This window comes from Haliotis rubra, unplaced genomic scaffold (genome assembly GCF_003918875.1).
Source record: "Haliotis rubra isolate DU_JTF1 unplaced genomic scaffold, ASM391887v1 Scf287, whole genome shotgun sequence".
Classification (NCBI taxonomy): Eukaryota; Metazoa; Mollusca; class Gastropoda; order Lepetellida; family Haliotidae; genus Haliotis; species Haliotis rubra.
Window position 1 is genome coordinate 106,921 of NW_025766954.1, and position 22,752 is coordinate 129,672.

At 38.8% G+C, this 22,752-nt stretch overlaps 1 protein-coding gene across 1 annotated transcript; it reads left to right on the forward strand.

Annotated features, from left to right (window-relative positions):
• On the forward strand, nt 1–22,752 carry LOC124281644 (solute carrier family 40 member 1-like). Its single transcript, XM_046717578.1, has 8 exons — nt 1–236; nt 1,872–1,939; nt 2,367–2,526; nt 3,184–3,426; nt 4,124–4,333; nt 4,839–5,210; nt 20,990–21,388; nt 22,262–22,752. The coding sequence occupies exons 1-8, from the start codon at nt 182–184 to the stop codon at nt 22,573–22,575; spliced, it is 1,821 nt and encodes a 606-aa protein (XP_046573534.1). The 5' UTR covers nt 1–181; the 3' UTR covers nt 22,576–22,752.

Below are 22,752 nucleotides of genomic sequence, written 5' to 3' on the forward strand. Positions count from 1 at the left end.
ATAGATGCATTAGTTTTCTGTGATAGGCGACAGCTACACCAACATATCATTATTCACAGCTGAGATCATCACAATTAGCATTGATATGTTGTTAGTCACGAAACAATATAGAATTCAAGGAGACAAGTATCAGTGTTTTTCACTAGACATTGTACAACTAAGGCAGCCATTTGTCTAAATCATGTCGAATGAAAAAGATTTGCGGAAAGTGTCGGAAGAGACGGGACTCGTGACAGGTAGGCAAAGTGTTTATTCATCATTCTTAAACTATATTCAAGATAAACTATATCCAAGAACCAATGTAACATATTCTCGGATTATGATTTCCTTTGTGTCATTACCCTCTAGTTACATTGCACGGGGTATTACTTCTTAAAAATGCATTGAAGGGTCTTGACGTTTGCACTTTTACAGTGAGTGAGTGAGTTGGGTTTTACGCCGCTTTTAGCAATATTCCAGCAATATCACGGAAATATCACCAGAAATGGGCTTCACACATTGTACCCATGTAGGGAATTGAGCCCAGGCCTTCGGCGTGACGAGCGAAGCTTTAACCACAAGGCTACCCCACCGCCCCTATTATACAGTATATACAAGGCGTCAGTGTAAAAGAATACCAAGTCTTTACTATCTTCAGAAACAAGTTTTTTGTTCTGAATGAAACGTTGCTGAGAACACTACGTGAATCGAACACCGAGACAAATGGTCCGGAATGAACGTTATGAATGACCAAAGACAGTTGTGTTCCATTGATTACACGCTGTGAAGCTCAAGATGGTCATATCTCAGACTAAACAACCCGCTTTATACATTGAAGGATGTAAGTCACCAAATCGGATACAACAAAGTCGTATACGATCAAACTGTATATGGCACAGTCGGCTGTAACGAAATCGGAGATGACATATTCTTAAACGCCAAAGTTGATATGAATCATTTTTATTACAATTTGATGTTTTTCAATGTTTATCAAAACTCCCATGATCGCCTTTGAAGAATTTATGAGAACTTGCGTTTAATCTGTGTTAAGATATACCCATAAGTGTTTTGAAAACTTAATTCATTATCTGAAATACAAAGAACATATTAAAGTATTTTAAGGTAGAAATGTAGGTCACTGGAATGTTATACACTGATACTTTGAATAATTATACATTGGAACATTGTAAACTAAATATACTCATGCCAATAATGGTTGTCACCCCCCTCCCCACCCCAACCCCCCAACCTCCACACACCCCACACCCCTCTCGAATAAAAAAAATTGAAGGGCGTGACAACCATTATTGGCATGAGTACATATTGAAAAATATACATAAGAGGAAACTACACTAATAATGCACACGCTTATAACGAACTGACGGTTATAACGAACTGACGGTTTTAACGAACTGACGGTTATAACAAACTGGCGGTTATAACGAACTGCTCCTTTGGACCCAGTCACATGGTTTTTATGTTTATCTAAATGCGTATGATGAACTACGGTCAAAACGAACTAAAATTAGTGGCCTCTCTGAGTTCGTTATAACCGTAATTTACTTATATGTTGAATACACATAACGTCGGACTTTCTTCAATAAGGACTTAGTGTACTCAGTTCGTGTATGTCAGTTCGTGTATTCCCATCGCCATCCCCTACATCCGGAATTCGGGGCGGTGGGGTAGCCTAGTGGTTAAAGCGTTCGCTCGTCACGCCAAAGACCCGTGTTCGATTCCCAATATGGGTATAATGTGTGAAGCCCATTTCTGGTGACCCCCACCGTGATATTGTTGGAATATTGCTAAAAGCGGTATCAAGCTAAACACACCCAACCACTACATCCTGTATTCACTGCATCGTTGCTACCCATGTATGTTTCTTCTTGAAGGCCGCGTGAAAAGCGTCCTGACCAGCACCAGTTTCCTGGTATATTTCAGCCACTTTCTGTCTACATGGGTAAGATGTGTGCCTGCGTACGTGTGCGTGCGTGCGTGTCTACTGTGGGAAATAAATACTGGAACGGTTATCGTGAATATATGTCACGAATATAGTGACCACATAACACATATAACGATTTGACGGGTATAACAAAGTGCTGGCCCTGTCCACATGCTGTGTATTGTAGTCTAAATGCTTATAACGAACTACGGTTATACCGAATTACGGTTATAACGAACCACGGTAACGAACTACGGTTATTACGAACTAAAATTAGTGGTCCCTTTAAGTTCGTTATAATCGTAGCTTACTATGTTTGCAAATATATTCATTTAAGTTTTAAAGCCAAGCTATATTGGGGAATGGTCTTCCTGAATCGAACGCATGTATACACTGGTTAAATGAAAATGGTCTCATAGCATCAGTGTCATGTCTTTGTAACCAGGGCGACCAGATGTGGTGGTTCGGTACTGGTTTGTTTCTCATCGAGCTGTCGCCGAACTCCCTGCAGCTCACCGCTTCGTACGGCTTGTCAACAGGCCTGTCCATCCTGCTGCTAGGTGCCCTGATCGGAGATTGGGTGGACAAGACGGCAAGGCTGAAAGGTCAGTATGACCCAGGTCGGAATGACCCAGCTAACACAGTGATGACTTTGTAATGAATGCGGTAAACACCTCCCTTTTTGATTTCTGAAACTCATTTGACGAGAGCCTCTGCGCAGTGGCCAGTCCCGCCAAAGGTAATTATAAAATTGAACAAGCTATTTTCATGGATGCATAAAAAGGAAGGTTAAACCAAAAACAAAATGGGTCAGCAAGTTTCATGTTTTTTATATACTTATATTTTGGCATGGTACAAACACAACGGCATATATACAAGTTTCAATACACCTAGTTTATATAATTAAAATATTGTAACAACTTTTCAGTGTTTTTCATGCTTAACATAGAAAAGGCACAATGACAGTTGTGTTGAAATCTGATAGTGATGTGTCATTTCTAGGCTGCATTTTTTGGCTCTAATGGCACTGTCCCAAGTTAATGCAGTGACCTTGGTCGAATTAGCTCGTCACGATGGGGTAGCCTAGTGGTTAAAGCGCTCGTTCGTCACGCCAACCACCATGGTTCGATTTTCCACATGGGCACAGTTTGTGAAGACCATTTCTGGTGTCCCCCGCCGTGGAATATTGCTAAAAGCGGCGTAAAACCATACTCACCTACTCATCGAGGTTCATCACCTTGCTATTGTGTCTACCGTTCCAGCTGCTCAGGTGTCCCTCGTTCTCCAGAACCTGTTCGTTGCCCTGTGTGCTATAGCAGTGTGTGTCCACCTGTCCTACATTGACCAGATCACCACTTTATGGAACGGTTGGCTCAAACAACTATCTTTCGTTACAATCATTCTCTTCGCCATCCTCGCAGACCTTAGCAGCACAGCCCGTATGATTGTGATTGAAAGGGACTGGATTGTGGAAATATGTGGCAACGACGTGGACAGGTTAGCAGGTGAGATTTAAACTCATTCTACTCAACTTTTGTTAAGGATAGGCTGATCACGTTTAATACATGGAGGGTCTGCAGAGCCCTGGTTCGAATCCCTGTTTTATAACCACGGGTCTGTAAGCTCCCTTGTTGGGTAGCGAAGATGTTAAAGCGTACGCTTGTCACGCCGAAAGCCCGTTTCAGTTCCTTACATTTGTGCAATGTGTAGAGCCCATTTCTGGTGCCAACAACATGTTTAGAAGAGTCACAGCCATATGTATCAATTTCTGTAAAAAATATTATTTTTGTGGTAACGATCTTGTGTTGGTGATGTGGAGGGTACACGATCACAATCTTCATAAATATTTCATGATATGGGATTTTATCATTTTAACTGCGACTTAGATATAAATAACAAGGAAATAAAAAAATATGATAATGTCACGGATGAAATAACTTCTAATGACTGAACAAAACGTTGGGTGATGACTAATTGTACACATTTGAAAGGTAAATAGATTGAAAGTGGGGGAAAAAGTAAGATCTGAATGGGAAACGAGATTAAAAATGAAAGAGGAATGGAAATAACAATTAGATTCAGGTGGAATGGGAATTTAAAAGTAATTCCTGGTAAATAAATGTGAAAACGTATATATAATTCACGGTGTAGGTATCATTAGCTGGTAAATGGCATGTACACGTGTATCCTTGGTTCTATCAGAAATGACAGCAACCATGAGACGGATTGACCTTGGTGCGACGATACTGGCCCCGGTGGTGACGGGGGAAATCATGTACTTCACCCAGTTGAGGAACGGCGCCATCTTCATGGCCTCCTGGAACCTTAGCACCGTGTTCTTGGAGTACTACCTGCTGTGGAAGGTGTACGTCACGGTGCCGGCACTACAGAAGGCCAAAATCAGAAGCAAAGGTTCATCTTTATATCTATTTATTTGCTTTCGTTTCCTTTTCAAAACAAACACCTGCAGCTGTTCGAGGTGATGAGATTTTCTCTTTTAAACGAGAAAGGGAAACTGTGCCATCTTTGTTATATATACCAGCTATGTTTAGGAGATTTCAGATGCGGAAATATGTTTCTTATTGATCATGGTCGATGAACTTGGTGGGAGATATTGGGTTATAGGCTTGTTAGGTTATGAGGGCTGTTTTGTGATAAATGTTAAAGTAGTTCCATAAAATACTCATCACAACAACTTTGGTAAAGATTGATGAAAACCCAAATACTCTTTCACGGGACATTTTGGATGCCTTGAAAAAAGTTCATAGACTTGATGCAGTGACCGAAAATTATGCTGTTTCCGAAAAAGGCCCCGGTAGAGAATCCCAGAATATATTACAACGACTAACCTTAACTGCCCGTATTGTATCATTATTAAATAAACGCCACAGCCACCTAGCTTTCATATCTGTTTAAGGTGTGGACAATGATGCAGAAAAGGGTTACTCTACTGGGAAAGATTCGGAGATGGTGCCATTAGCAGATCTATCGAAGCCTATGCAAAATGGCACGGTCGTTCGTGAAGGACTGCTGGACAAAGAACCTAAGCAAAATGGCACTATTGGACTCTTGGAGAAAGAACCTAATGGCACGGCTGTTCAGTGTGAACTTAAGAGACAAGGACAGGAAGAGGTTGAAGAGACATCCTCGTGTCTTTGGGGTGCGTTTGGTCCTTTCATCACCCTCTACACTGGGTGGAGGACGTTCATGCAGTATGACGTTGCGAGCGCCGGACTTGGGTTGGCCATGTTGTATCTGACAGTGCTGGGGTTCGACAATATCACAACGGGTAAGTCGCGACATCGTGTTCCTCGGGAGCGGTGGGGTAGCCTAGTGGTTAAAGTGTTGCTCGTTTGCTCGTCGGGTTCGATTCCCCACATGGGTACAATGTGTGAAGCCCTTTTCTGGTGTACCCCGCCGTCATATTGATGGAATATTGCTAAAAGCGGCGTAAAACTAAACTCACTCACTTATATTCCTCAGCAGAACGCTAATTGACGATTACCTGTAAATAAGTAAGCCTGGACCAGACAATCCAGTGAGTCACCATAAGCATCGATCTAATCAATTCGTATGCAATGCATGACGAAGGGTGACCACCTGGTCTTGTCAGTTACACCACACAAAATGACTGTATTACTCAAATTTACTAACGTCAGGAAATACTCGTTTCATCCGGCGGCCATATGAACAACGTTTGAAATCTACGTATCATCTGGCCGTCAGATTTACACACGTTTAAAGGGGTGTTAAAATAAACGAACAGTCGGCTCTGCATTTACATGTATTTCAAAGGTGTGTAAATCTGGCCATTGTTTCCATGTGTTTCCTAACATGTGTAACAGATGTAAATGCTGTGATTGTAGGACATGCATTTCAATACCCTTGAAATCTCGTATGACCAGGGTTAGGTTTGTCATATATTTTGTACATGCGTAAATGGTTGGAAATGAGTAAGTATAGTGTTACAAGATTAGCACTACTTTAACATGTATTTCAATGGTGCTGTAATGTAACTGTCACATAGGGTTCGTTAGCGCGTCCGACCGCGCCATGATGTACTGAGATAATTAGAAACACATGTTGAAGTGATACCCATGACTGAGCACCACTAATAACGTGCGTGTCTTTCTTGACATACACATGGTGTCTGTTTAAAAGGTTCAAATATCGGGTCTATGGGCCAGAGCGATATGTATGTTAGGGAGTGTGTGTGTGCGAGGGAGAGGGTGTGGCAGTGGTCGGTGTTTGGGTACTGATAAGTCTTTCTGACCAATAGGTAATATCATTTATACATTTTGTAATGGAATTTACATAACAGTTTAAATATCTGACCTTAGGTACACTTCTTATATATGCTATACAAGGAGACACTGCTAATTACAATAAAACACAGACGAATGTGTTCACACAGACATGAACCGGTAGGTCCTTAATTTTAGTGCTCACTTGTATGAGTTATCCGACTGATCATAACTGAACAAATTTCATTATCTATACTTTCATAAAAGATGATTACAATGTTTTAATGATTCCCGGTGTAAATTACTGTTGTAAATGTGTGAACATGCACATATTTGGTATGACCTCTTTTTGAATCGGAATACAGGTATTATTCCATACGGACGTTTTCTCAAATTTCAGTTACCCGACGGAATATACTGTAGACATATTTTGTTTCCACCTCTTGGGTAGACTAAAGAAAATTGTAGTGATTGCAATTAGCTCATAATTTTCATTTAAGACCTATTTTGTTTCCATCTGTTGGGCAGACAATAGGAAATTGTAGTGATTGCAATTAGCTCATAACTAAGCAGTTTCGATAATTGTTGAAAGCTTACTACCTGACAGCATTATGTTGCTCATGCGTTTTCTTTCTTGCTTTTGCTTATTGCTGTCTAATTTGTTATACATTATATAATTATGTTAATCATTTTGGCATCTCAATATCATGGGAATATAATATGTACTTATTAATCTATCAAAGTACCGAAACGTATTATCTGTATGCTTTACTGTTATTGGGTGAAACTGTTAAAAGTACCTTCGTACAGAATTTCGTGGAAAGAGAAACAGAATCAGTGGAAAACTAAATTGGATAAAGATCGCAAACAATCATTATTTATATTCCACTTTTTAAATTATCAGTGTGCAGATCATGTCACTAACATACAAACTGAAGGATATATGGTGACAAAGCTGGGTTCAATCTTGAATGTATAATAAATGTACCAACAGTATCAAGGAATGATGGGGTACGCTCGTGGTTAAAGCGTTCGCCTGTCAGGTCAAAAACCGGAGTTTGATTCCCGACAAAGGCACATTAAGACTGGAAATATATTATTTTGATAAAAGGCAAAGATCTTAATTTCAATTGAAAACAAGAGACGAAGTAATTTGGAAGATTCACAGACTAACAACATCTATATTGGGGCTACAGGTGCAGGAAGCATCTTCAATTATAAAATCACATTCCACAAATATCAGATAAAGGTTTAAATGACAAGCATATTTATTGGTATCTTGCCAAGCTCTGTCCTCTCTCAATGCAGTATAACCAGAGTGCTGTGGTCACATCCTCCGGTGGCCAAATTCAGCAATCCCATTACTTTACAGTATTTTCTTACAGGCATATATATGGAAAGTTAACTTTTACGGGTATGGACAGAGTGGGGGGAAACACGTGCAAAGTATTAGTACGCTGAAATTATCCTTCAAAAACATCATATGTACAACAATCACTTATCATTATGGCATTACAAAAAGGCCATATTTCCAGACAGCATAACATCACCTTTGGCTGGAGTTCCAAATAATTTGACACCGAAAGCCTGTCAGTTAACGCAAAGGAAATAACCCTTGTGTTTTAAAGTGATAGTCACAATGAAGTGTAGGTTGCCATGCATTTTATATTCAGTCTCACAGTCCCTGAACCACATTATTTTCCTTACTGTTTAGTCTGTCTCACAGTCCCTGAACCACATTATTTCCCCTACTGCCAAGCCCTCTGTGCAATGCTAAAGCCTTAAATAAAGCAAGTCTAGATCTCCTCAGGTCCAGGGTCTGTTAACATCTGCAAGAACCCTAACTCACTTTGGGGGTCGGGTTACAAAGTAAACAAATCTATAGCTAACTGCCATGGCTCGCCGGACTGAATCTCGTGTCTCCCTGTGGCTCAATTTAAATGGGCTTGTTTGTTTCTATCAAAATTATATATATTCAGACACTAAGCGTTAGTCTATGTATTTTCCGATATGATGGAAATACTAATATTGACCAGATAAAATTCTAAAGGAGCCTTTCTTCAAGCAGTGACTTAACGCCATACATAGCTAGAATTGCTTAGATGATAGACTTCATATAAGGCATCACAGATATTTCACAAACATGGTACAGGACCCTTAGCCTCATTAGCTTATTGCCTCACCACTTGCGAATTAAGCGTTGGCAGATGTAAATGTTACTGGAGATGTTGGTCCCGCCAGCTGTGGGTGTTTGGTATGGCTCTCCATAACCCGAACCCTGCAGTGAGTTTTCCTAGAGACGGAAAGGGAGAAAATATCGTTCTGTGACTATGGAAATCCAAAATGTGGACAACACACCATTGTTTGGGTCTTTTAATTGTAAATATGATTCAAATAGCTTAACCTAGATTTCGATATCCTCCGAATGCACATTTGGTTGAAAATATACATTTATCCCGAGCCAAGGACGAATGTTTATATATAATTAAAAATGTAACAGCACTAGTATCCATTTTGTCTTTTGTCTTCTACCCGTCAGAACTAGATTAACAACTAGTCTCTGATATGAACATATTTTACAGAAAAAAAATTGATAGTAAAAAAAGAATATTATATAAGGAAAAGGAGCCCTGAGACTTTCTCCTGAAGCTGTGAAAATCTAGACTTGCCACATTTTGTAGACTTGCGTGGGCTTGGATATATTTGCTTCAGGGTCTGTATGACAGACGACGTCCCAACACACGCTCAGTCACATGTGTCTCCAGGTCACGGAGAATCAGTGGTTAGAGGCCCGTATTGCAATTCTCGTGCGTTTGCCAGGCACGTAGCAAGCCAATTTTTTCGTGTAAGCCCTATGGGCTGCAAAGCGTTATATTTAGGTGGTATTGAGGGCTTGCCCAACTTTCATTTTTTATGAGACCTGAAGAGTTATCGTTTGACGTTTGATGATTTCAATAGCTTCAAAATATTGTGGAAAGACTTCCGCCTGTATCCCCCCTTAAATTTCATTCTAGTCAAATCATATCACCTGAATATATATTCCTCATCCGATAAGGATGAGTTTTAACGTGTTTTGTTTATTTAATCTGAACATACTGATAGACATATAAATGCCACTCAAAGAAAGTTTTCCTCATCGTTAAAATTTAAGGGGGTGGTGTGTGTGTGTGTGTGTGTGTGTGTGTGTGTGTGTGTGTGTGTGTGTGTGTGTGTGTGTGTGTGTGTGTGTGTGTGTGTGTGTACGGACGGAAGTCTTACCACCATGGAAATTCGAGTGTGATTTCCTCTTATACAAATATGTTTGGACATATTTTATACATGTCAGCTGCATTGATACAATACCATACATCGAGCATTTTTGGTGTTTTTTTCTAAAATAATTGATAAACAAATGATAAATAAACAACTGCATTTCAGTGATGATTCACATATAATCATGACTGTAACGAAACATCCTCATACATGACGATGGAAAAACAATCATCACTGAAAGTTATGATATGAATAATAACCTGTTTACTGTAAATGGTAATGCTTTAATCAAAGAATATTGTAGTCAGTATGATACATAGAGGGATTTCCACTTTTTAAATGGAACGTGTGTGTAGGTATTTTTGGCAAGAATTAGAAGAAAAATTATTTTTTAGTAAAGATCATGTGTATGCTCGAACTGTTTTTTTATAATGGTAACTACGCCCCTGTTTGCATGTGTTGTTGACGCGGCATGGACTCCTTGTAACATCACTATTTGATTATGATTCACAAACACATGCCCATGATATGGTCGGAATCGTGCCACGGATTAGCAGATACTTATCATGAAAACAGGTTTTTATGTAGGTGGCTTGAAACTCGCTTTTACAAAGGCCTATAGGTTCGATCACAATACATTTCGTTTTACAGCTTCTCCTTTCTTAAAATGCTCACGTCAAAACTGATTTAAATTCTAATCACAGATTAAAGAATAACACAATAAATAGTATGCCAAATTATCGTTACCATGACAACCCTGTGATATTTCACCTTATGTAAAAGAGTAATGCAGATGATACTGTCGGCTGTAAATTTTGATAAGTTGCTTCTTTGCTATCAATGAACACTGGGTATCTATACAATTATATGTGTGATCAAAGGCCATATGATAGATTATGTGGTCTCTGGTGTGATGGAGGAGAACTTGCGTCGCTAGTTTTCTCGATAATCTGAACACATGTATGTAGCGTGAAACCGGCAGATACTTTAGAAGAAAGTGTTTGCCCTACCTGTAACAACGATGTCCCGTGTCTATAAAAGGGATATAATGTGGAGATGAATGACATGTACTTTTATCTTGGCCCGTTTATGATGATACATACTGCGATCTTTCACAATAATCCCTCTGGCTATCAGATTGAAGGTACGTTTTAAAAATAACCGGTATTTCTATTATTGTATTTATAAAGTTCTTCGAACGTTCTCCATATACGTCCGTCATATACATCGCGCACTACCCTTTTCTCTTTTGATCTTCTCAAACGACTGTTTCAAGTTCGAAGAATCCTGGTCAAAGTAGAAAAGTCTTAAGACTATTCCCTACAATTCTGTAACTTACACATTGTACCCTAAATAGGTAGAGCTTTCGTTCGGGGGAATATCAGAAGGACAACGATACAGTTATTTCCAATGTTGTAGAAAGATCTCCACTAACTTAGGAAAACACTGAGATATTGTATTCATGTCGGAATGATATTTTCAGCCCCTGTCAGATCAGAACTTGAACATGCGATGTCCGCGTCTGTGTCAGACTAAAGGCCTATGAAATGTTTAGCAACAATGGGGCGTAATAGCCATAGATCTTCTCCAAACAAGGGAATATACATCTTGTGAGAATGACTTTTTCGACAGGGAAATTTACAGCAATGCGACATCACAATTACTTACGTGATATTTACTCGCAATCTGAGTTATGGATCGTCAGTTTAAACAGGACAATATAGACGAATTTCACAAAAGGCACGGAGATCCAACATGTCTATTATATCCTCAGAGAACGCACCCGCCTGTGCTATCCGGTCATAATCGCTACTCGATAAAAACAATTTTTCATTTCATGTCTCACAGAATATATAATTTGATATGGCATTGTTTCTTATTGTATACTTTTGCGTTAGTGAAACAAAGGCTGAGCGAATGGAAAATAACATCCCAGCAGGCACATCAACGTTGTTTCAACGTTGAGAATAGGTTGATCCTCAACGTTGAAAATAGATTGAAAATAGGTTGTATATGAAAGTTTTTTTGACGTAGATATCCGACGTGGAATCAACGTTGAAGTTTGACCGATTATCAACGTTGAAAAAAGGTTGATCCTCAACGTTGAAAATAGATTGAAAATTGGTTGTATATGAAAGTTTTTTTGACGTAGATATCTGACGTGGAATCAACGTTGAAGTTTGACCGATTATCAACGTTGAGAATAGGTTGATCCTCAACGTTGAAAATAGATTGAAAATAGGTTGTATATGAAAGTTTTTTTGACGTAGATATCCGACGTGGAATCAATGTTGAAGTCTGACATATTATTAACGTTGAAAATGGGTTGTTCCGTGGTTGTGTCTGGGAGGTATTACGCTTTCCTGTAAATAGACTCGCACTTCATCTTTAAACTACAATAAAGTAGCACCAAACTCCTGCATCCAGCTAAAATACCCAAAAAGCTACCTGCAATAAACAGTGTTCAAACAGAAAATTGCAGTAAAAATATTTACCTGATAAAATACTTGGTTAAAATTCCACATTCAATATAATGTTCATTTAAGTTTTATGTCAGTTGGACGTATAATTCCAGTAAGAAGAAAAGAGTATTCCAAATTAAGAAAAACTATTTACTGTTGTATTGTTACCTTGAAAAGGTGAAAATTGTCCCGAGAAGACATTTTGTCTGAATTTCAGCTCTTAGACAGACCCCTGATTAAACACAATGCAATTATTTTCACCATGAAAGGGATCCAAGATGACCAGGAACTATACCTGAAGACAGCACATAAAACAAGTCACTTTTCATGAAATCTTTATGAACACACACGTACACAGAAAACGTGGTTTAATGCATAATGTAAAACATCACACATGACATAGTCTGTAGGTGATCTCTGTTGTGCTAATAACACAATATCGTCTGCATATAGCATCAAAGTGACATTTACGCCACCAATTTCAATACCACAGTTCAGATTTTTCAACACAATTACAACTCCAAAAACACAATTATCAGCTCCTCTTCTTTCTGCCACTCCCTGCCTGGCGGTCAGGTGGATACTTCAGAAACGTTCCTAACTCTTTCTTGAAATTTGCTTCGGATGCATTCCCATCTCATTCCCTTGAGATAGGAGACATTCTGAAATTTTATATTTAAATACATGAATAAGTTATATGGAAGATATATTGTCTTATACGATTCAAGTATTTGTTTAATCAATCACCTGAAAGGTTCATTTCACTGCTGTAACTTGGCATGTGAACATATGAACAGCATCAATACAAAATATGACGAAAAGTGTAAACAATTTATATTTTCAACCGAAGGAATGGAAGTTTTCTTAAACATTTTCAAAGAAAATCCTCAATTGCAAGTTGATTATTTAATTAGACTATGAATTACCGGTAGGATGAATTAGACGATGCTTTACTGTCATATATTATTTGCTATGGTCATGATGAAAATGCTGCACTTGGTAATTAACTTACCAGAGATGATTGAATACAACCTTGTATTCTTAAAAGAAAACTTGCCGTTTTGCCCATCAACATTCATTCTTGACATCAAATTGTTTGACATTGTCCTGCAAAACAATGGAAGATTGTTGTTATTCTGTCAGATTTAGTTTTCTTTAGAGATTCTCGGAAATGATTATTTCAAATTAATAGGAGTTGAACTGATGTAGCAAGTTTGCTACCAGGAGTCATAAATTGTAAACAAAGCCATTTTACATTAAATGATAAGAAAACAAAATGGGAAAACAAAAGTCTATTTGTGGAGGTCTCCCAACACCATTTGTTCCCAAACACAAGGAAGTATGGATCATGGAGTTCTGAAAACAACAATGAGCTCTCATAAGTATACAATATATTCTCTATTATCTACTCTCTCTCTCTCTTTGTCATTTGTACACTCCATAAAACTCAGATAAATAACTTTTTTATAATTCATAAATGTTTACACTTAATCTCTTATAGGAACGCTTAGAAAATCTCTCATATAATGAATTATGTGTGCGTATTATCTGCGACGTCATAACTATGCTTCTCTGAATGAATCATGAACAATAAAATAATGAGACTAAACTCTACATTGCCAGAAATAATCTATCATACCATGAATAATAAGACATTGAATAACATCTCTTACCAAAAAGACTTAAATGTACTCGTAAACAAACATCGCTGGCACACGCAAATTCTTGGAAACAGTGCATCTCTGACTCTCAATTCCAAGAAATGGAAGTCCTACTCTATTTGACCAAAGGGGTGACAGGTGCCCAAATCATATTGAAATGTAGGTCATACACTCAAAATAACTCTGATTTAAAACACTACAAATATACACCTTCTCTCTAATATACTCGATAGATGATCTTAACAAGGGAACATGTACATAAAATGCTGATATCTAACAACACCTGTACTTTAAATAAAGGACTCTTCCAAATCTCAGTATGTTTCACTGCACACATATTAGAGAGCAAATAATGAAAAAACCTACCCTTTGACAATAATAAAATACATCATATTCAAATTCTACAGCTGACCAAATACCTGAAGAGTGTGTTTCCCAGCAATAAACATCTCTATATATCTATAAATGTATGACTTCTGTCCTCTCGCGTGCTATCTTGCATCCAGCTGTTTACGGCGAAAAACAATATGGCGCCAAGCAAGGGAGTGCTCATTAAACTAAACATCTCCGGGAGAAATAATTGTAATTTTTTTCTCTTAAATGATCAACCTTAATATATAAATGAAAATAAAGACCAACTATTATCACCAAAAAAAAGACCAAACATTATCACAAATATTCAAAACAGGTGGTAATGAAAGAGCATTATGATCTTTCTCTTAAACTTTGTGGTGGATATACTGGAAACAAGTGAAATGTTAAAAACCTGTTACCTTAGCCTTGCTCCTTTTATGTGATCCACAAAATTGCTGCCACCCAGTCTTCGAAGAGTCTTCGATTTCTGCAAATTCCATTAAAATAATCTTATTTCATAATTTAATGTTCCTTACATTAAAATTACTTCTTTTGTATGTAAGATTTTAACCTTTAAGAGACATGAATTATCATATCCCTTCCAAACAAGTGTAAGAATGAAAGTCTGTGGGTGCAGTTTTGTTAATTGTCCCATCAAAGAATCATTAGTGAAGTTACACATTTTGTAAATAAATAAAAGTTCAAATAAACTATATACAATTTCATCCTTAACAAAGACTTTCACAAGACATTTTAAAGTGAAAATTTTCGTTGCATTTCCTTACGCCATTCTCCACCACCCCCTCCCCCCAATAATATACACATGTTGACAGGGTTCAGGGCGTGCTCAATGCATCATTTACTGATAGATCTATTCAAACGAACAAATGTTCATAATAATGGGATGCAATATAAAATGTTGATTAATCCTATCCGATTTTGTATAGCTGCCCTTAGGGATCGTTCATAATGTATGGCTTTGGGGTGATGTTGATTTTTATGCACAATGTGAATTACACCCCCACCCCACCCCTAAAGTGTATGAGTATGTACAGAATAAGAGACGACCCACCCTGCATGTCATGTACATTATCTATGACGCCCTCTCCTCTTCCCATAATTTCTAAACATAGTGCGTCTGTACAAAAATGCTGACCCCTTAGCTCCCCTGAACAAAATGGGTGACACCCCACCCTCCAACCCTTATTACAATCAACACCCCCACCCGCAGCCATATATTTAATTATGAACGGTTCCTTATATTGATGTTCTTCATTGATTATTTGAAAATGTATATTTGCAAAATTCAAATCAGGTGATGGGTACGAAAGGAAATCTTATTCGATTATATAATAAAATGCCAAATATATGCATGCAAATATATTGAAAATAACAAAACAAGTTGGTTCAGGCACTGTGAGACTATTAAGAAGGTCACATGCAGTGCAATAATATTCCAATTATGTACCGCCACAACATATTTTACAGTAGATGCGCGAGCTGAACAGACTTAAGAAATTACGAGTGGGTTCGTGTAGCATATTTGGCTGTGCTCCAAGAGAGAGACAAAGTGCTATTCTTTGGGGCAGCTTGGGACACTTGCGAGGACAAGGGGCAACGCATCGCCCTTTGTTCACCACTGAACCTTTCAATCCCTCGAAACATGCACCTCACAAGATTTGCCAACACCACAGACAAGGCGTAACTGATACTGGTAGCAAGAGCGAGTGCAGCTTAATAAGGCGTGTTAGCTTGCGTAATACCGCTTTCTTTGTCAGGCTCTTTGGTGATAAGAATATTGAGGTCATGTGAACGTTGATTTCAAACGTACTAAAATGTGTGAAAGTGAAATTACATGAGCCAAGTAATTCACATGATGGAAACATATGATCATCTTGCTTGAGTACAGGTAACATGATGGTGTATGAACCGTTCATATACATACCCCTGAAATCCGGTATGATACATAAATATCTAAGGTGTGTAAACATTTGCAAATTTGCAAATTTCCATGTGTTTCCCCACCTAAGTAAATTCACATGTTTCCAAGCCGAGTAAACTTAGAACAAAATCGGAAATTTCAGCACCCATTGAAATTCAAAGGAATGCATTGGAAATACTGTATGATCATGTATTTACCGGGGTATCTGTTTTGCAATTCATATTTGGAAATCCCCGACAATCCGGTCAGGGCATACATGAACGAGGTGCTTGTGCATACGAAAATGTACGATGAGCATATGTTTCAAAGGTATAGATTCATATGAAATATATGCCCGAAGTTAGGAAATATCTGAAAACATACGTAAATCCGGTCATGTCATGTATTTCCTACTGTATTTACGTTTATTTCAATGGTTTACTATCCGGTTTTTGGTGCTGTGGTCCTGTGCATAGAGCATAGAGCTCGAGTCACAAATCAAGTAAGCAACGTTGGGCGGAGAGTCCTTGGATTGGTGATCGAGTTTGTGTAGTTTTCACGTACGGCAATATTACCAACACTATTTTCTCAAGGTGCAACACTTGTAAGCTTTCCATTTGTGTTTCTTATTCATCCAACCTGTCAAGATAATAAAGCATAATATACCTTAAGGTTGCCTGGAGGCAACGTACACATACTTGAATGCATTTCAATAAAATTCTCAAGGTCCAACACTTGTAAGCTTTTCATTTGTGTTTCCAGGGAGACTCTGTTGTAGAGTATCCCTGGTGTTTCTTATTCATCCAACATGGCAAGATAATAAAGCATAATATACCTTAAGGTTGCCTGGAGGCAACGTACACATACTTGAATGCATTTCAATAAAATGATTAATTACTATACCCTCTGTTCACTTGAATACTCAATGACTCAGATGCATTGGTAAATAGCTGAGCGGAGATTCTGAAACAAAAATGTTTCTCGCCTGAAGCTTATTTTATGAAAAAACAAAGTCACTACTGCCACGATCCTCTAAATCGTCATCAGTCTGTGTTTATGGTGTCCTATAATTGCCATCGCGTGGCGCGTAAAAAAAGAACTACGTCGTGGGCGACGTCGCCCACGACGTCGCATAAAAAAGACTACGTCGACCACGACGTCGTGTAAGACGTCGTCCACGACGTCGTGCAGAAATACACAAGAATGATCTACGACAAAAATACAAAATCGACGTCGTCCACGACGTCGAAGGCGACGTCGCCCACGACGTCGAAGCCGACGTCGCCTACGACGTCGCGGGCGACGTCGTGTTTAGAAATTGTTATATTGGAAAATCGGGGAATAACCTTTTGTGGTGCAGTTGTACTGCTATTGATCTCTAATCACTGATTTCATGTTCAACATTACTACTTATTTAAGTAAACCAATCGAGGGGTTAGCGCCAGAACACCTTAAGTAAAAAATCTTTCAAATTTAGTTGATGTTTGATGTTGTGAAAACGGTGTTGTTTTAAGGGATCAATACACTGTTTTTCTACAAAATGTAAAATGTCTCCACTCAGGAAACGAAATATGACTTTTGTACCAGCGGGTTGACATGTGAACCAGCGGGTTTAGTGAGTGAGTTTAGTTCACTCAGTTCATTAGAAGTGAATTATTCAATTTCTTACATAAACGTGCAAGCTATAAGAATGTTGGAATTGACAGTTTTCATCATCATTTCCAGAAATTCAGATATGAAAAATGCACAATAGGTTTCTTTATACTTCTCGTGGTGGAACATACATATATGTAAATGGTTATATGTTTATTGTGAACAAGAAGAAAAGGGGAAAATGGATCTCGTGGAGATGCATTCAGAACGACTGCATATCAGTCTTAACAGTGAACGACATAATTTCCCAAATACCTGGAGACCACAACCACGGACCTGTACACAGCGAAGTCAAAGGGAATCTTTTCGACTGTACCAAAAATACTGACGGCCCCCGCACAAACAACAACCTCCGGGGTTGCAATTGGCATGGCCGTCTCATGAAGGTTGTGGTAAAACAACATCCCACCCTATTCGAGATGGCCAAGTTCCTGGAAGATGAACAAGGACTGAACGAGGCAAAGATGCTTCAGTACAATGCCGGCCAAAGACTGTCCCCAAATAGAAGTACAGAGATTTGGAGGAACGACTAGATACCTTGAAGTTCAGGCTTGCAAATAACCACCCGACATTGATGGAGTACCTGGACAATGACAGACAGACAGTCACACAGGCTTTATTTAGTAGTTAAGGCCCAGTGGCCCAGAGTACAATTGAAGTTACTCAATTACAACTATTGGTCACGTGACATTAAATTATGATTTTACATGTGATTTACGGATGGACATCAAATGTTTAATGAAAATGTCAACAGATTTAATAATATCAGCATTTTTAGAATTAAGTACATTGAATATCGTTTGTGGGGCATCATTAGTGCATTTTAAATACTTCTTTCGGCAGGCAGAGAAAGTCTTACAGACTAATAATAAGTGTCGTTCGTCTTCAGTTTTACTAGAAGAACAATAAGAACATGATAAATCTTCCAATATATTATTATATTTTCTAAAACTTTGTATTTTTAAGGCATGAAGAGAGATTTTAAATTTGCAAAAAAATTCTTAAAAGGGACTTTAAGAACACTGACATATTTTGCAGGTCCGAACATCGATTTACATTGTGAATAATGACTAAGAAAACTGGATGAATTGACTGATGCGTACCAACTCTGAATATATATATTTTATTCGTTGTTTAAATGTTGACAAAACGTTTTTATATCACCAACATTTTGCTTAAATCAAACATGAGAAAACTCGCTTGAAAATAACATATTTCTCACATCTGAAGCCCATGAATACTTTCCACATTTATCCAGTGATAACAATATTTGACAGCTTTGATGGGGGTAGCGATAATCAGGCATTCTTATAAGTTTAATCCAGTATCTAATAACTCTCATTTGACTCTCAATATGCATGTTATAGCATCCTGTTTCGCCAAGTATGGCTTTATTGGAAGCAAATATACCTTCTGTAAGAAATCTTTTAAAATAAGATGCATGGACATTTTCAATGGCTTCGAAATAATTTGCTCCCCATATTATATGGGAAATTGTGACATGATTATATATGTTAAAAGAAATATACTAAATCACAACCTTTTGTAATATGTTATAAAGGATCAAAGAAAGTATACATTTACACACACACACATTCTTATTCTAAACCGTAAACAATACCATCCCAAATCCGATAGCCAGCGCGCATGCATATGCTTAAATTTGCTAGTACACTTGAAAGGCAAAATGGTATTATATCTACTAGTACCTAAATACTTCTTTATAGAGTCGCAAAGCGTAGTATTTTAAGCAAACACGTTGCTCGAAGTGAAGCCTTCATTTCTATATATTCTCAACAAACACACTGTGTCACAAGCGTTCGGTCCGGATTGGCTCGAGTCGTCAAAAGCACCTAACACCTCAAAGGTGTATCATTAATTGTGCTTAAATCCATAGATTAGTATTATATCTACCTACATATCACATTGAAATGTTACAAAATGCCACATGTAAAGGTAACTGCTCCGTTAAAGTGAAGCCCTTGTCTGCCCACCCTCAAAATAGCCTCAATCAAAAGTGTGCAGTCTGTTCGGCCCATAGAACACGACCCACGACGTCGCATAAAAAAGACGACGTCGCGCTTTGTAAAATATATTTTGGCTACAAAATAACGGGCGACGTCGTGGTCGACGTCGTGAACGACGTCGTGGTCGACGTCGTGAACGACGTCGTGGACGACGTCATGGGCGACCTCGTGAGCGACGTCGTGGTCGACGTCGCAGGCGACGTCGGACTATATCGAGTGGTTATCGGCCTCTGAACGTGGCTGACCAAGGTTACGTCTAAAAGAAGAATCGTTAAACGAAACAGGATTTAAAACGCAAAAAATGCTTCAGTCCTCCCGATAAACATTTCTGTCCACCCGAAAATGTTTTTACACCTGTATCCAATCAAATACCACCCTAGAAGGCCACTGTTCATTGTATGTAAGGCATACCCATCTGCAAATGAAACGATCTCTTCCCCACACTCTAAACATAATCACCGCCACTATTGTTCGGTCCGGCATACCTCGGGCCGTCAAAAGCAGCTTAAACCTCACACATGTATCTTGAATTGCGTTTTAATTCACAGATTAGTATTACATCTACCTATATATCACTTTTCCAGCCCCTTTCTCTCTCCATTTTCACCCGTGAAGGTCCGGATTAGAAAGTGCCTTCAGTAACCCATGCTTGTCGTAACGGGAGCGGGTGGTCAGACCCTTTCTCTCTCCATTTTCACCCGTGAAGGTCCGGATTAGAAAGTGCCTTCAGTAACCCATGCTTGTCGTAACGGGAGCGGGTGGTCAGACTCGCTGACTTGGTTGACATATGTCATCGGTTCCGAAATGCGCAGATCGATGTTCATGCTGTTGATCACTGGATTGTCTGGTTCATACTCGATTATTTACAGACCGCCGCCATATAGCTGGAATATTGCTGAGTGCGGCGTAAAACTAAACTCACTCACTCACTCACTCTCTATTTTCAACATAGCCTCAATCAAAAGTGTTAAGTTTCTGTTGGCCCACTTGGCCGGAGCTGTCAAAAGCAACTTAAACCTCGCACATGTATCTTGAAGTCTCACAGATGAATCTTAGATTCTGTTTACATCCAATGAATATACATGTAGTTATATCTATCTAAATACCACTTTATAGACCCAGTTTTCTTTTTAACATCACAATGTGGCATTTAGGTAGATATAATACTGATCTATGGATTTAAACACATTTCAAGATACATGTGTGAGGTTTAAGTTGCTTTTGACAGTCGCCCACGACGTAGTTCTTTTTTTACGCGCCACGCGATGGCAATTATAGGACACCATATGTGTTAGATCGTATTGTTAAACAAGCTCCGTGTTTTTTCTCGTTTAGCGAACCCGCTGGGCATCGGTCAGGGATTAGGAAATATATTCATGTCCAAACGCGTGTTTATACTACAGTAAACCAAATAATAATTATCTATGTGATATATATGATGAAGAGACACATTTCTCAGAAAATTTCATTGGTCCCTCATATCCCATTTTACAGGTTACGCATACACGCAAGGGGTATCTGAAGGTGCCCTTGGTCTCGCAACGGCAACAGGGGCTGCGGTCGGCATCATCGGCACGCTCATCTACCCCGTTATGCGACGTCGCATTGGGCTTGAGAGGACGGGTCTGTTTGCTATGAGTTCCCAGATCGCCTGCTTGATGATGTGTGTTGTGTCAGTATGGACACCCGGAAGTCCCTTTGAGCCCTGGTACTTCTGGGATCGTCCAGCTTCACCTAACGCCACAGGGGTCAACTGGACGTTTCACATCACCAGTAACGTCAGTGAATCCACTGTGACCCCAAAGGCTGCATCGGGTGGAGGAGATCCACCCATAACTGCAGACGTCGTTTCTGTCACGTTGTTGATGGCGGGAATTGTCACAGCAAGATTTGGTAAGACAACTGAAATTGTGGTGCGAATGTATGGCTTTTCGACTTTGTCAGCTAAAGGATAATGTATTAGCAAAGGGATATTTACTTTTGACAAATCCATTAGCAGAGTATAAAACATCAACGTCTTCCATTCATGTTTACCATCATCCTATAAAACGAATAAGAAAGAGTCAGTAAGTTTAGCTTTACGCCGCACTCATATCAGCTATATACCAGCCATATATCGGCGGTCTGTAAACAAATCGAGTCTGCAGCAGACAATCCAGTGATCAACATCATGAGCATCGATCTACGCAATTGGGATACAATGACATGTGTCATCCAAGTCAACGAGCCTGACCACCCGATCCCGTTAGTCGCCTCTTACGACAAGCATGGGTTACTGAAGATAAATTCTAACCCGGATCTTCACGGGCGGAAAATGTATTAGCAAAGGGATATTACACTTGCGTTTGACAAATCCATTAGTTGAGTATAAAACATCAACGTCTTCCATTCATGTTTACCATCATCCTATAAAACGTCCCAACCTTGTGAGGGTAAGAAAGAACTTAATTATAACATGCATACTGATTTTTGTGCAATAAATTTTATAATATTATGTTTAAAACAATAATGCAAAGCAACGGTATAAAAAGATTACGTGTATTAAGATCGGATTTTCACAAAACGAGGCATAGGATACATTTTAGTAATATTAGCTCGTGGTTATATGCAAAAACGTCATTCAATCCGAAGCTATTCATAATACTAAATTCAATATCTTTCACGTGACATAGTTTACCTAACTGCGCGATAACACATTCCTTTTGGTTATTTTACTGTCCTTGAACTTAATGAACCGATGTACAATATCCTGTTAAATATTTCCAGGTTTGTGGATAGCTGATTTGACGATCACGCAGCTGTTTCTTGAGCACGTGGCTGAGAATGAACGTGGCATCGTGAATGGCGTTCAGAACTCACTCAACAGACTCGCAGACATGCTGAAGTTCGCCCTGGTCGTGAGCTTCCCTCAGACCGAGGTGTTCGGTTACCTGGTGATAATATCATTCATCTGTGTGTTGATCGGTGACATCATGTACATGGCTTACTCGAAGCAGGCAAGGGGGCACCTGTTCCCATTCCATAACTTGTTTCGTAGAAATAAAGTTAAGGACGAAAGGCTAAGGTCCGCATCTCCGTGATGCCAAAGAATGTTGATTTAAATTAAGTCAGTTGTTGGACAATTTGTTATGTTGAATGAGACATGTATATATGATTTTTATACAAACTGTATTTTTTAAGTTCAACCAGATATTGTTCCAAGATTTGACTGATTTCAAATTGCATGTGTGTACAAACAAATAAAGAGATTGCGTATA